The sequence below is a fragment of the Coregonus clupeaformis genome, unplaced genomic scaffold (genome assembly GCF_020615455.1).
Source record: "Coregonus clupeaformis isolate EN_2021a unplaced genomic scaffold, ASM2061545v1 scaf0674, whole genome shotgun sequence".
NCBI classification, from domain to species: Eukaryota; Metazoa; Chordata; class Actinopteri; order Salmoniformes; family Salmonidae; genus Coregonus; species Coregonus clupeaformis.
The window spans coordinates 138,136-151,757 of record NW_025534129.1 but is presented as its reverse complement, the minus strand read 5'-3'; the positions used below and the strand labels follow the sequence as shown (position 1 = coordinate 151,757).

At 45.4% G+C, this 13,622-nt stretch overlaps 1 protein-coding gene across 2 annotated transcripts in view; it reads left to right on the top strand.

The window, feature by feature from the left end:
• LOC121559827 (protein FAM189A1) overlaps window positions 1-13,622 on the top strand; it is a 63,443-nt gene extending 49,821 nt beyond the window's left edge. The window contains exons 4-11 of one of the 2 annotated variants that reach the window (XM_045216311.1): window positions 913-1,020; window positions 2,823-2,983; window positions 7,424-7,571; window positions 10,982-11,060; window positions 11,233-11,589; window positions 12,174-12,245; window positions 12,487-12,806; window positions 12,957-13,622. In XM_045216311.1, the coding sequence (XP_045072246.1) occupies window positions 913-1,020; window positions 2,823-2,983; window positions 7,424-7,571; window positions 10,982-11,060; window positions 11,233-11,589; window positions 12,174-12,245; window positions 12,487-12,806; window positions 12,957-13,172 (1,461 nt within the window). In that variant the 3' untranslated portion in view covers window positions 13,173-13,622. Of the gene's footprint in view, window positions 1-912; window positions 1,021-2,822; window positions 2,984-7,423; window positions 7,572-10,981; window positions 11,061-11,232; window positions 11,926-12,173; window positions 12,246-12,486; window positions 12,807-12,956 lie in introns of both variants that reach the window. The other variant, XM_045216310.1, reaches the window with a different exon arrangement.

Sequence of the window (13,622 nt, the reverse complement as noted above, 5' to 3'; positions counted from 1 at the left end):
TGTTTCTGTAAGGCCCCTCCTCATTCCCATCTCCTGTCGGTCTCCAGAGAGGCAGGCGTTAGCTTTAAGCTGCCTGCTCATCACACAATGTGTTTCTCAAAGGGACTGACTGAGAAAGGATCTGTTTCATAGACTCGGGACCTCACCTGCCAAATGTAGGCTGTATCTGTGAAAGGCTGTGTGAGTCTTGAGCTCTCTGGTCACAACAATACCAAGGTTATCAGCGATTTCACCTGTCATATCAATGGGAATCCATTGCATAACCTCAACAACTTTCAACATTGGTTGCCTCCCAATGGTGAACACAAGTCAAAATAAAAAGAGAGCTTGGGCAAATGTCAAACTCACACAATTTTTTTACTGGCCAGTGTGGGTGTTTCATTTCTTTCAAGACTGTTCCTGTGGTTGTAAGCAATGCAGCTGACAGGGGGTTCAAAGCAGCCAGTCTGGGCTGCAGTTAGCTAGCTGTCTGTAAACAGGCTTTTATGACCTGAAGTGTCAGGGCCGGCAGGGATTCATATTGCTTCATTCCCACATGGTTTAATGAGTGGAAGAGGATGGCACTGCAGGAAATGCAGTGCTGAGCTATGAGGGTGACTGTGTTCTTGGTTGGATCATTCTCAGATTTAAGGGGCGATTTGCTGCTGTTATGATGTACTGTATCCTTCCTCTGCATTGCGCCCCTGCTAGCTAGTCCCCGCTGTGCTGTGTCGCCTTGGTAATGACATCACCATTGTCTGTGTCACCTTCAGTCCGTCTCTCATTAATTTGTTCCCTCTATATTGCTCTCCTCTCTTGTGTTCTCATGCTGTAATATTTGCTCATCTTTCCTCACTGTGGCTCAAATGTGACTCCCTCTCCCTTCTCTCTCCCTCTCCCCCTTCCCTCTCTCCCTCTGCCTGGGTCCTGTAGGAGCTCCTGTTTAGTGTGTGTGCCCTGAATGTCATCTCCACCATCGTCTGTGCCCTGGCCACTGCTATGTGCTGCATGCAGATGGTCTCCACTGATGTGCTACAGATCGTAAGTAGTGTGACAGAGAACACAATGGCCACTGTCTCTGACTCTGTCTGACCTGGACTCAATGAGGCTGATATATAGCCTTATGGAGAGCAGCTCTGAACCATCATGAAAGGTAAACACGCCTGGCCTTCTAATGCTGGCTTCATAATTCTCCCCCTCAGATGGTGGTAGTAGTACCAGTAGTACTGTAGTACCACACAGATTTGGAATGAATTGTCTTCGGTCTGACCAGCTTAGATAATGTCAACACACATCACGAAGGGCACCCATCCCAGAACAATTCAGAATCTCCACATCACGCTAAAAACCACAGAGGATTTGAAGAAAACAATGTAGTTGGTAATATGTTCACCTTAAAAGGCATGCTATCCTTAAAATGACCCCCTCGCATTACAAGGGAAACAATGACTGTGCCCAAAACCTAAATGCTTTGCTGTCATCAGGGAAATCAATATGGCGGGATGGTCCCTGTGCCCTTCAGAGCAATGCTCTCAGCCCATTAAGAATGACTTTCCCAGATGATTGGTGTGCTGTAGCGCCCTCATAGCCACCATTAAAACAAAGCAATATCAGCGGACACAGAGTTTGTCTGCACCCCTTTAATATCTCTGGAGCATAAAGTTTAACATTGTATACGAGAAGGATTTGTACAGTTTATGAGCTGAGCTGTAAATTGTGTGGCCTCCTGGATGGGTATATGGCAGATAAACCCAGGGTGGGAGATTGATAGAGCTGAATGATATTAGTGAGGCAGGAGTTTGGGGCTGGAGCTGGGGCAGATGTAGGGACTAGCAATGGGACTGGTGCAGGGGCTAGAGCGGAGGCTGCAGCCAACTGGAGCAGTAGGGGATTAGTTTCATCTCAGAGCACAGGGTGGCAATACAAGACATCACTAGTGATCCCAGCTACACAGTCAATGCACAGACATAATGAGCTACAGGACCATAAGCTTAAGGGCAGGGCATTGACTTTGCACCTGGTTCAGTTTCTTGATCTTTTGTGGCTAAAAGAAAATGCAAAACAATACTTTTTGTAACCTAAAATTATACAGATTATACAGATTTGGTTGGTAAGGGCAAGGTTTTACTATTCAGTCAGAATTTCAATGAGAGGTTTTCATATCTTTGTCCTTGACTGATAATGAATATATCTATGTAAACGTTCTATGCTGTTCTTATATGACACATGATTGATGGCAGACGCAAAGCGACAGATGGGCACATTTCTCAAAGTCAGATTTGAACTTCAAAGTAGACAGGCTGAACTGCAGTGCGTCCTGAATGGGCACTTCTCAATGGCACGTCGTCGTCTGGTTGTGAGCAGGAGGAATGTGAGACACGCCACTGTTTTAAAAACACAGACCAGGAGAGATTAAACTGGCCTGTACAGCCGTTAGGTCACAGGAGGTTGAATGACAAAGGGCCTGTCTCCTCCTATTCCCAGTACACACAATCTGGCTTAATTCCCATTTCACAAGGAAAGATTTCAGCTCCCAGGAATAAAGCTAGCTGCCTACTAAAGCCTGCTCCATTGTGTCTGTCTTTATTAGTCTTGCCCTTAACGACTTTGCCACCGAAAATGACGCTTGCTACTGCATATAGTTCCTTTGTCCAAGTCTCCAAAAATAAACAGAATTGTGTTTGCTAGATAACCTTATTCTGGATGCCGTTTTTCTATAGAATGTTGTTGAAATTAACACATACAATGGTCCCAGTATAAAGCTTTCAGAATGAGACAAATAGACAACGGTTTACTGTCTCTGAAATAAAAGCCTGGTTTGTGTCTCTCTCTGTCTGTTTCAGTTCATGCCACACAGAGCACGAGCCCTGAGCGCTGACTGCATGACCCCCCACGGCACCATCCTGCACCAGACCCTTGACTTTGACGAGTTCATCCCACCCATCCCTCCACCACCCTACTACCCCCCAGAGTACACCTGCACCCCGGTGATGGACGGACAGAGGTATCGCAACACAACATCACATAACAAAACAGAACAAACACAACATACCACAACACAACACCTGGACCCCGGTGATGGGCGAACAGAGGTACCACAGCAAAGCAACAAAACGCAACACCTGCACCTCGGTGATAGACGTACAGATGTACTGGCTGCAGCACAACACTCTGACCTCCTAACAACCTCCCACCAGACAGAGTGTTGGCTGACCAACATAGCCCTCTCCTCTACAGCTGGTTTACAACATTACAGTGATGCCTGTTTGAATGACTGGCTGTAGCATCTCCTTTGGCACCTGTCACATTGGGTTTGATATAGACTCGCGTTGCCATACCGCCAAAATCATGTCATTGTCATGCCTGGAGAATTTTGTATTGCAAAAACGGTTAGATTTTGATTGGCTGTTACATTTCAAGAACCCTCCCCCCACACACCCGTAGTGCACTTTTTCAAATGATCAAGTGTGGCCGACAGGCTGCGATTTATATTTGTTGAAATTGAAAGTGGAGTACGCTGGTTAAGTCAAACGTCACAACACGTTCTAAACTGCTCTGTCGACAAACACACTTTTTACCTTGTCTCCATTCGTCCATATGGCTGCTGGCTGCGCTTTGCTACAACCGAAAAATCTTGCCCATTATTATTAAAGATAAGGGCTGAAAAAACGGAGGCAGTGGGAGAACCTATTGAAGTAAGTAAATATATTTTTAAATGTTAAAAAACTATGTATTACACTACTAGTAGGCCACTGTAGGCTAACTCAACTGAGCTGCTAGGTAGCAAGCTAACTTTACACACTGTTTAGCTAAGTGAATTCAATGTCATCATCTAGCTAACTTTCTATTAGCTAACTACAGTATCTTGATGTAATCATTGTAAATTAAAAACAGTCTCCAAATGCATTTGTAGATAACAGCCATGGAAGAGGCTGAAATTGCAGCTCCAGCTTTCAGTAAAGGGAGAGTATAGGCTACTGGACAGGACAGGTAACCTTGTGGGAGAACATTATGAAAAGATTATCCAGTTCCAGTCCAAAGAGGGAAAAACTTTGAGGACAGAGAGATAATAGCAACATAATGTTCAGTGCTGACTAATTTCAGTATAAAGAAGCCTGTTTCTTTGTGATGTTTTCTGTCCTCAGATATGGAAAGCTGTGAAAGCCTGTCTGCAGATGAAGAGAGAGGTCTAATGAATGTCCCAAGAGACTAATCGTGCATTTCCATACAGGATTTATCCCAGTGTTTTACCTAAAAGGCTCAGACTTTTCTGTTTCCATCCACGTGGGCCGGCACCTGTGTCTGGGCCATGGCTCTGGTGGACCTGCTCTCACTTGGGGCCAAAGCCAGGCCACTGGTACTTTTCAGCCTACATTTACAAAACAATGGCTAACGTTAACACCTTCTCACACAGCAATTGTGTATACCAGCGGTATTTTTGTAAACAACATGTGCTAACATAGGTAGGCCTACCTATATCACATGGGTTATTTATGTGTAGGCCTACCTATGTTAGCACATGTATACAAAAACACAGTTAAACATCACACACAATGTATAAACCTATTACAATTGGACCAGGCCAGCCCTGCTGGAGGTCTGCTAGGTGTGCAGGGTTCTGTTTCAGTCCAGCAAAAACACACCTGATTCAACTTATCAAACCTAATGAGTTTATAATCAAGTGTGCTATTGCTGGGCTGGAACAGAAGTCTGCTCACCCAGTAGATCAGGGATCAGTGGAGCAAGGTTGGTCACCGCTGGTATGGAGTATTTTGTTCACCTGAAATTGTGATTTAGTAATAATAGCCTACTTGTTACTACCACTCAATGTTCTATTGTTGTTTAGACTAAGATGTCTAATCTTTACATACGAGTTAGCTTATTTGTATATTTTTGTAGTGATGAACATTGACATTGACACTAGTTCATTTTGAATAATAGTTTAACAATTTAAACAAGTTGATGTTTAAATTGTTAAACTATTATTCAAAATGAACTAGTGTCAGTGTTGATTAATCACAATCCTGCAATAAAGAAGAGAAGGGGTTCTGTCTCTAATGTGTCTGTTTCTGTGTTGTATTCTCAAATGAACATTTCCTTTTTGTCTAGTTGTAAGATCTCCAATCTATTTTATTTTATTGTCTCAGTATATCAGCTATCTGAATCCATTTTGCAGCTTATCATATGGCATGCATCACTGGCCTTATGGGGATCTGTCATCTGAAGCAGAGAATAGCTAAACTCTCACATTGTTTACATGTTGAGCTATACAGTGCATTCGGAAAGTATTCAGAAAGTATTCAGACCCCTTCTCTTTTTCCACATTTTGTTACGTTACAGCCTTATTCTAAAATGGACTAAATAAATTGTTTTCCTCATCAATCTACACACAATACCCCATAATGACAAAGCAAAGCAGGTTTTTAGAATTATTTGCAAATGTATTAAAAATAAAAAACAGAAATACATTATATACATAAGTATTCAGACCCTTTGCTATGAGACTCGAAATTGAGCTCAGGTGCATCCTATTTCCATTGATCATCCTTGAGATGTTCCTATAACTTGGAGTCTACCTGTGGTAAATTCAATTGATTGGACATGATTTGGAAAGGCACACACCTGGGGAAGGGTACCAACAAATTTCTGCATCATTGAAGGTCCCCAAGAACACAGTGGCCTCATCATTCTTAAATGGAAGGAGTTTGGAACCACCAAGACTCTTCCTAGAGCTGGCTGCCCGGCCAAACTGAGCAATCGAGGGTGAAGGGCCTTGGTCAGGGAGGTGACCAAGAACCCAATGGTAACTCTGACAGAGCTCTAGAGTTCCTCTGTGGAGATGGGAGAACCTTCCAGAAGGACAACGATCTCTGCAGCACTCCACCAATCAGGCCTTTATGGTAGAGTGGCCAGACGGAAGACACTCCTCAGTGAAAGGCCCATGACAGCCCACTTTGAGTTTGCCAAAAGGCACTTAAAGGACTCTCAGACCATGAGAAACAAGATTCTCTGGTCTTATGAAACCAAGATTGAACTCTTTGGCCTGAATGCCAAGCGTCATGTCTGGAGGAAACCTGGCACCATCCCTACGGTGAAGACTAGCCAGGATCGAGGGAAAGATTAACGGAGCAAAGTACAGAGAAATCCTTGATGAAAACCTGCTCCAGAGCGCTCAGGACCTCAGACTGGGGCAAAGGTTCACCTTCCAACAGGACAACGATCCTAAGCACACAGCCAAGACAATGCAGGAGTGGCTTTGGGACAAATCTCTGAATGTCCTTGAGTGGCGCTCCGGTACCGCTTGGCGTGCGGTAACAGAGAGAACAGTCTATGATTTGGGTGACTGGAGTCTTTGACAATTTTTTGGGCCTTCCTCTGACACCGCCTAGTATATGGGTCCTGGATGGCAGGAAGCTTGGACCCAGTGATGTACTGGGCCATACACACTACCCTCGGTAGCGCCTTACGGTCAGATGCCAAGCAGTTGCCATACCAAGCGGTGATGCAACTGGTCAGGATGCTCTCGATGGTGCAGCTGTATAACTTTTTGAGGATCTGGGGACCCATGCCAAATCTTTTCAATGTCCTGAGGGGGAAAAGGTGTTGTCGTGCCCTCTTCACGACTGTCTTGGTGTGTTTGGACCATGATAGTTTGTTGGTGATGTGGACACCAAGGAACTTGAAACTCTCGACCGCTCCACTGCAGCCCCGTCGATGTTAATGGGGGCCTGGTTGGCCCTCCTTTTCCTGTAGTCCACGATCAGCTCCTTTGTCTTGCTCTCATTGAGGGAGAGGTTGTTGTCCTGGCACCACACTGCCAGGTCTCTGACCTCCTCCCTATAGGCTGTCTCATCGTTGTCGGTGATCAGGCCTAAATATGTATTCTGTGGAGCCCTTGGTCCAAGCCACTCACAATGCTCAGTACAGATGTTGTAGTGCTTTGTTAAGGAGCACTGGTAACATCCATGGCCTTGTGCAAATGTGCCATTGATCTCCTTCCCCTTGGTATAAGAGAGTCAGTCCTATTCCCACATCTTATAAAGCATGCTGATCCAGCTGCTTGGCTAGATGCCATGTGTTGTTGTCAATTAGGCTGTAAATAGAAACATGTAGAGGAAGCCATTATTGAGTCCCCTAGCTGAGGGCAGAAACATGTCATGACATCATCATGTGCTGGATGATTGATTCCGACACTCAAGTTGTATTTTATACTTTGCCACTTCACAGGAGAATGGGTTTTAATTAAAAAAAGATGTCTCTTGCATGGGTGAAATATCTTTAATTAACGACACATGAAAAGCAATAAACAGTTTTGTTAGTGTTTCTCAACCAATTGAATGTGTGTGTTCACTCTAAATTGAAGTGTTGCTGGATTGAGGAATAAGAGGATATTTGTATTCTTTCTCTCCTCACACCTTTCCTCCCTCCTGTTTCTCTCATTCAGAAGTCTACATCTGGACTTCCCACACTCCCCGTTCAGTGCCATCTATGGAGTGCCCATCAACAGCCCTGGGACCCTCTACCCCTCTGAGTTGCCCCCATCATATGAGTCTGTGGTGGGGCTGGGGATGGGGCAGACCCCTGCCAGTCAGGTGAGTACCACTACCATCCTTCCCTCATAAAAGACCAGTGTACTAGCCAGCCTCTTCTAACATTATACATTCCCTATTCACAGTCTGAGAATAGTTTAGAACCCCTCTCACTGTTGAATACTTTCCTGTTTACATGCACATTGTAAGAACACAACTACAAAGGAGAGTGCTAAGAAAGGCATTTTGACTTCAGAAGAAGTTGTTGTATGAGATCACAAAGAGAGAAGGAGAAGTACATAGAGAGAAGCTAGCTAGTTAGAGACTAGCTAGTTTCTATTTGGGTTGATGATTAGTGAGGTGAGAGGATGTTATGCTCCTCTCGCTCTGTGTGTAAATGACTGCCACAGGCTCTAATAAGGGATAAATAATAGAGATTTGTGACATTTCCTTCTGCAGATCACCCAATTCACTGCTGACTTCATAAGGCCTCCTGTAAGACAGCAGCACACACATACAGTGCATTCGGAAAGTATTCAGACCCCTTGACTTTTTCCACATTTTGTTACGTTACAGCATTATTCTAAAATTGATGAAATCGTTTTTTTCCCTCATCAATCTAAACACAATACCCCAAAGCAAAAACAGGTTTTTAGATATTTTAGCTGAAAACTGAAATATCACATTTACATAAGTATTCAGACCCTTTACTCAGTACTTTGTTGAAGCACCTTTGGCAGCGATTACAGCCTCGAGTCTGCTTGGGTATGACGCTACAAGCTTTGCACACCTATATTTGGGGTGTTTCTCCCATTCTTCTCTGCAGATCCTCTCAAGCTCTGTCAGGTTGGATGGGGAGCGTCGCTGCACAGCTATTTTCAGGTCTCTCCAGAGATGTTCAATCGGGTTCAAGTCCGGGCTCTGGCTGGGCCACTCAAAGACATTCAGAGACTTGTCCCGAAGCCACTCCTGCGTTGTCTTGGCTGTGTATTTAGGGTCGTTGTCCTGTTGGAAGGTGAACCTTCGCCCCAGTCTGAGGTCCTGAGCGCTCTGGAGCAGGTTTTCATCAAGGATCTCTCTGTACTTTGCTCCGTTCATCTTTCCCTCGATCCTGACTAGTCTCCCAGTCTCTGCCACTGAAAAACATCCCCACAGCATGATGCTGCCACCACCATGCTTCACCGTAGGGATGGTGCCAGGTTTCCTCCAGACGTGACGCTTGGCATTCAGGCCAAAGAGTTCAATCTTGGTTTTATCAGACCAGAGAATCTTGTTTCTCATGGTCTGAGAGTCCTTTAGGTGCCTTTTGGCAAACTCCAAGTGGGCAGTCATGTGCCTTTTACTGAGGAGTGGCTTCCGTCAGGCCACTCTACCATAAAGGCCTGATTGGTGGAGTGCTGCAGAGATGGTTGTCCTTCTGGAAGGTTCTCCCATCTCCACAGAGGAACTCTGGAGCTCTGTCAGAGTGACCATTGGGTTCTTGGTCACCTCCCTGACCAAGGCCCTTCTCTCCCGATTGCTTAGTTTGGCCGGGCCACCAGCTCTAGGAAGAGTCTTGGTGGTTCCAAACTTCTTCCATTTAAGAATGATGGAGGCCACTGTTGTTCTTGGGGACCTTCAATGCTGCAGAAATGTTTTGGTACCCTTCCCCAGATCTGTGCCTCGACACAATCCTGTCTCTGACCTTTACGGACAATTCCTTTGACCTCATGGCTTGGTTTTTGCTCTGACATGCACTGTCAAATGTTGGACCTTATATAGACAGGTGTATGCCTTTCCAAATCATGACCAATCAATTGAATTTACAACAGGTGGACTCTAATCAAGTTGAAAAAACATCTCAAGGATGATCAATGGAAACAGGATGCACCTGAGCTCAATTTGAGTCTCATAGCAAAGGGTCGGAATACTTATGTAAATAAGGTATTTTTGTTTTTATTTTTAATACATTTGCTAAAATTTCTAAAAACCTGTTGTCACTTTGTCATTATGGGGTATTGTGTGTAGATTGATGAGCAAAACAATTTATTTAGTCCATTTTAGAATAAGGCTGTAACCTAACAAAATGTGGAAAAAGTCAAGGGGTCTGAATACTTTCCGAATGCACTATAGGTGTGATGGAAAAAGTATATTTTAGATGAGATACAGAAGGCACATCTTGTCTGCTAGAACATCAGAGCAGGTATAGATTTCAGTTTGATGAGTTTAATGTAACATCCTGTTTTTCCTGAACTCAGTCTTGGAGGTACTATTGTTGTCCACCTGGAGAAAATGGGAGTTGTCACTTCTTCAAGGAATATAGTTGGTTTCCTGTTTTAATGCAGCTGGGTCGTTCCACCAATTCGGTGCATTCGAGAAGTGTAACTTGGTAAAAAAACTAACATTTGATTTCATCTCATTTTAATATTGTCATAAAGAGCACATATTCAACTTTTCCCATCTCTTGAGGTACATTTTTTAAAAAGACTATAGTAATTGCCTATTAAGTGCCTAATAAAGTAACAGGGTTGACTGTAACAGGGTTGACGATTTCATCTTAAATCAGCCATACATCCCCTTGTGACAGGGGGAATGGAAGCTTGTTGTGTGCAACAGGGAGTGGCAATTGAATGCAAGCTTAACAAAAAAATTCTAAATATATTATTTGCTCTAAAATATAATACCAAAAGGCTTCCCCCCATCTTTTAGAGCTCTTCACACAGATCTTCTGAAAATGATCTTCTAACAAAGAATCTGTGAATGAGGTCAAATCAATATAGCGTTTTCTCACCTGAAGTACATGCCTTTGAAGTGTTGATGCAGGGAGAGCACCTGAGGGGACTGGTTGCTGTTAGATGTATGCCTCATAGGGGAGCAGCTGCAATCGGAGGGATCTAGATTCCACTCTCGTCGCTCACCTAGCAGGTTGACTAGAATAGAGGCATGGACCCGAAATGATCAGTTTGTACAGGTGACTGCAGCTTATGAACGGTAAGACTGAGGCTTTGTATTGGAACATACTGTATATTACATGCTTCTAAGACCCTGATTATCCTTTTTCATATTCACTGCTATGATTTAGAAATACTCATCATGATGGGATGAGAAAGCAAGCACACATAACACATAACATAATAAGCATACAATTATCTAAGAAAACCACATTATAGTGACAGTTCACCACCTCTAAAATCCCAATGGAATTCCTGATGTAGAGTGGATGATGTGTGCTTGGAGAGCCCTCTACTGGCCATAGTGTGGTAATGAGCACATGGTTGCCAGATGTGTCGGGAAGAAGCAGAGGCCTCTAACAGATGTCCTCCAAAAGGATTCTCCGCCTCTCCCACCTGTTCCTCATCTTTAATATGGGTTTCACTAATGGCAGAATTATTTGGTTCCCTCACTCACTATCCCTTTGGAAATGTGTCTCCTTTGTTAACTGTAAGAACTAATAATGTATGTGTGTGTGTGTGTCCATTTGCTCCTCTCTGCAGGTCACTACCAGCATTGATCAGCAGGCCACTGAGTCCAGCCTCTGTGAGAGAAACACCACAGCTGGTCTCAGTACTCAGGGTAAGGAAGGCTTAATCACTATCACTACAGCCATCCCTCACACCACATTGACTGTGTGTGTGAACAGGCTGGTGTATCTCATCCATAAGGTTGAGCCATGTTTGATATCTATGCCTGTACTGTAGTTTGGTCTGTGCAGCTGATGCTTGTGCTCTCCTGTGTCCTGTCCTAGCCTCTGTGGACAGTGCCTCTCTAATGGTATCAGAGGAGGTGGCAGAAATTCCAGACCACAGTTGCTCCTCAGAGGATCTCTGTTCCCTGGAGGTGCAGGGCTCTGACTCCTCTCCCCACGGCACGCTGCACACCGCCCCGACTGATGGCAGCTGTATCAGTCTAGAGCTCAGTGCCCGCTTCTCCCACCGCCACCATGGCCCGGCCCGGCTCGACGACACTGGCTACAGCGATTCCTCCCACAACCAGGACTCCATTCCCCGCTCTCCAAACTGGTCCATAGAGAACATCAACACACTGGAGCATGAGGAGCCCAAGGGAGGAGCAACGCTACACACACACCTCAGAGAACGAGCCAGTAGGAAGCAGCTGATTCTTCATGTTCCTCCAACTCCTCCCTCCCTGCCCTCTGCCTCCACCTCTGCATCCACAGCCTCCGTAGAGGCAGCCTCAGCAGCCCAGAGCCTCCCTGCCTGCCCCTCCCCGTCCCCCCCTGCCCGGCCCCGTGGCTCCCGGCTGTGCTTCAGTGTGTGGTCCCCATCCTCCTCTTCCTCCTCCCCGGCCTCACAGCCCCCTTCTACCTCTGCGCCCGCAGAGCGACCCCGCATGCTCCGGTCTGGCAGGCGGTATCTCAAGCTGGCTCGCATCGTACGCTCCACCAGTGACCCTATCTCCTGTACCTCCATATCTGGAAGTACGTTAGTTGCTCCTGTGTCGGCACGGCACTGCTCCTCATGGGTTGTTGCACTAACATGTTGGTTAGGAAAGATTATGTCATTACTGTTGAGATGAACAGGGTTAATCAGACCACACTTGCCACTGTGACTGTAGTGATAAGTGATACAATTATAGGTAACTAGCATCACTTAATTTAGTGAAATGCAAATAATATACTTTAGCATGAGTACTTGTTCACCATAAAGTTAACATCTCCCTCTGCAGGTGACAGCTGTGGCTGCCCCTCTGCAAGCAACCCTCCTCCTGAAGATTCTCCTCAGACTTCACCAGAGCAAGGTAACGCCCACCACACCAGAGCCTTTACCACCTCTCAACGATGTATGCCTTTCACATTTCCCCACCAGATCACTCCCCACCTAACCTGGCAGTCTACACGTACCTCTGGCGAAAACACCCATTTAGAACAGCAACTCGTAGGAGAAAATAGCGTTCACCTACAGAATGTGCAAATGTGTTGAATGTGTTGAGTCCCGCCTGATTGGATGTTGTTGTCTGTTTGTGTCTTCGGTATGTTCAGAGTCTACAGAGGTGTCAGCTCCTCTCCACACCGCTGCCAAAGTCAGCACCTGCAGTGGCAGGAAGCAGAAGGAGGGGAAGAAAGTGGACATCCGCCTCAAACCGCGAGCCCTGCACACGGTCTCCAATGAGCGCCCGCACTCTCTGGCTGACCTCAAGACGTATAAAGACACCAAAATCCTGGTGGCCAAATTCCTGGAGCACTCCAACTGTAGTTTACCTCCAGAAGTCCAGCAGGTGGTCAACAGCATCAAGTATGTCATCAAGTCTGACGAGAGACACATGGAGGAAGCTATATTCAGTGCCAATGTTATAGATCAGGTACGTCTATCGATGGGCATGAGTATGAATGCATATAGAAAAATAAGCTGGTCTGATAACTTAATGAAACCATTGTTGGATCATTCTGGTCTAAATTGTTGGTCAGTTATATTTATGGATTTGTTTGTTTGTGTCTGTTACTTTGCACAGGTGATGACACAGTCACAGCGCATCATCGGCAGCCCAAGGAAGCGTGCCCATGAAGACCTGCACCTCCAAAGCTGTGGGGCCTTGAGTTCCCCTTCCTCATCCCTGCGCCGTCCACCTACAGCACCAGGGCCTCCCAACCCCCCTGCTCCCCTGGACTCCTCTCCCTCACCCTCTGAACGCACTCAAAGCCTTTTGTGTAGAGAGACCATCCTTTGACCGCCTTCCCTCCCCACCAAGGACTCAACCCCTATCTCTATCTCATAGTGCCCTGTGAGACCGTGCCAAGACATCAGCAGAAACAGACTTAGCAAGTCATGTCTGGAGTGGATTGGCTTCTGTTCTCTCTCATATCAAAAACACCAGAATGTTCTCTTCTCCCTCAGGGGATTTTTTAACAGTCTAAACCCTGTAAAAGACACTTGTAAGCCAACTAAATGGAGATGTCATGATGAAAAACCAGTGCTCTACTTTATCAAAAGGAAAAAAACAACTTTGTATTAAAACTGTGAACTGGACAGACTTGGGATGGTACTAGCTCCTGCAGACTTTGTGGATTCTAACTCTGATTGGCTGTGTGCCACTGTGTGCCACTGCAGGACAGAGAACTTTACAGAAGTGGATTATTTAACTTACCTCAATGTGTTACCATTCTTATCAGTGTTACAA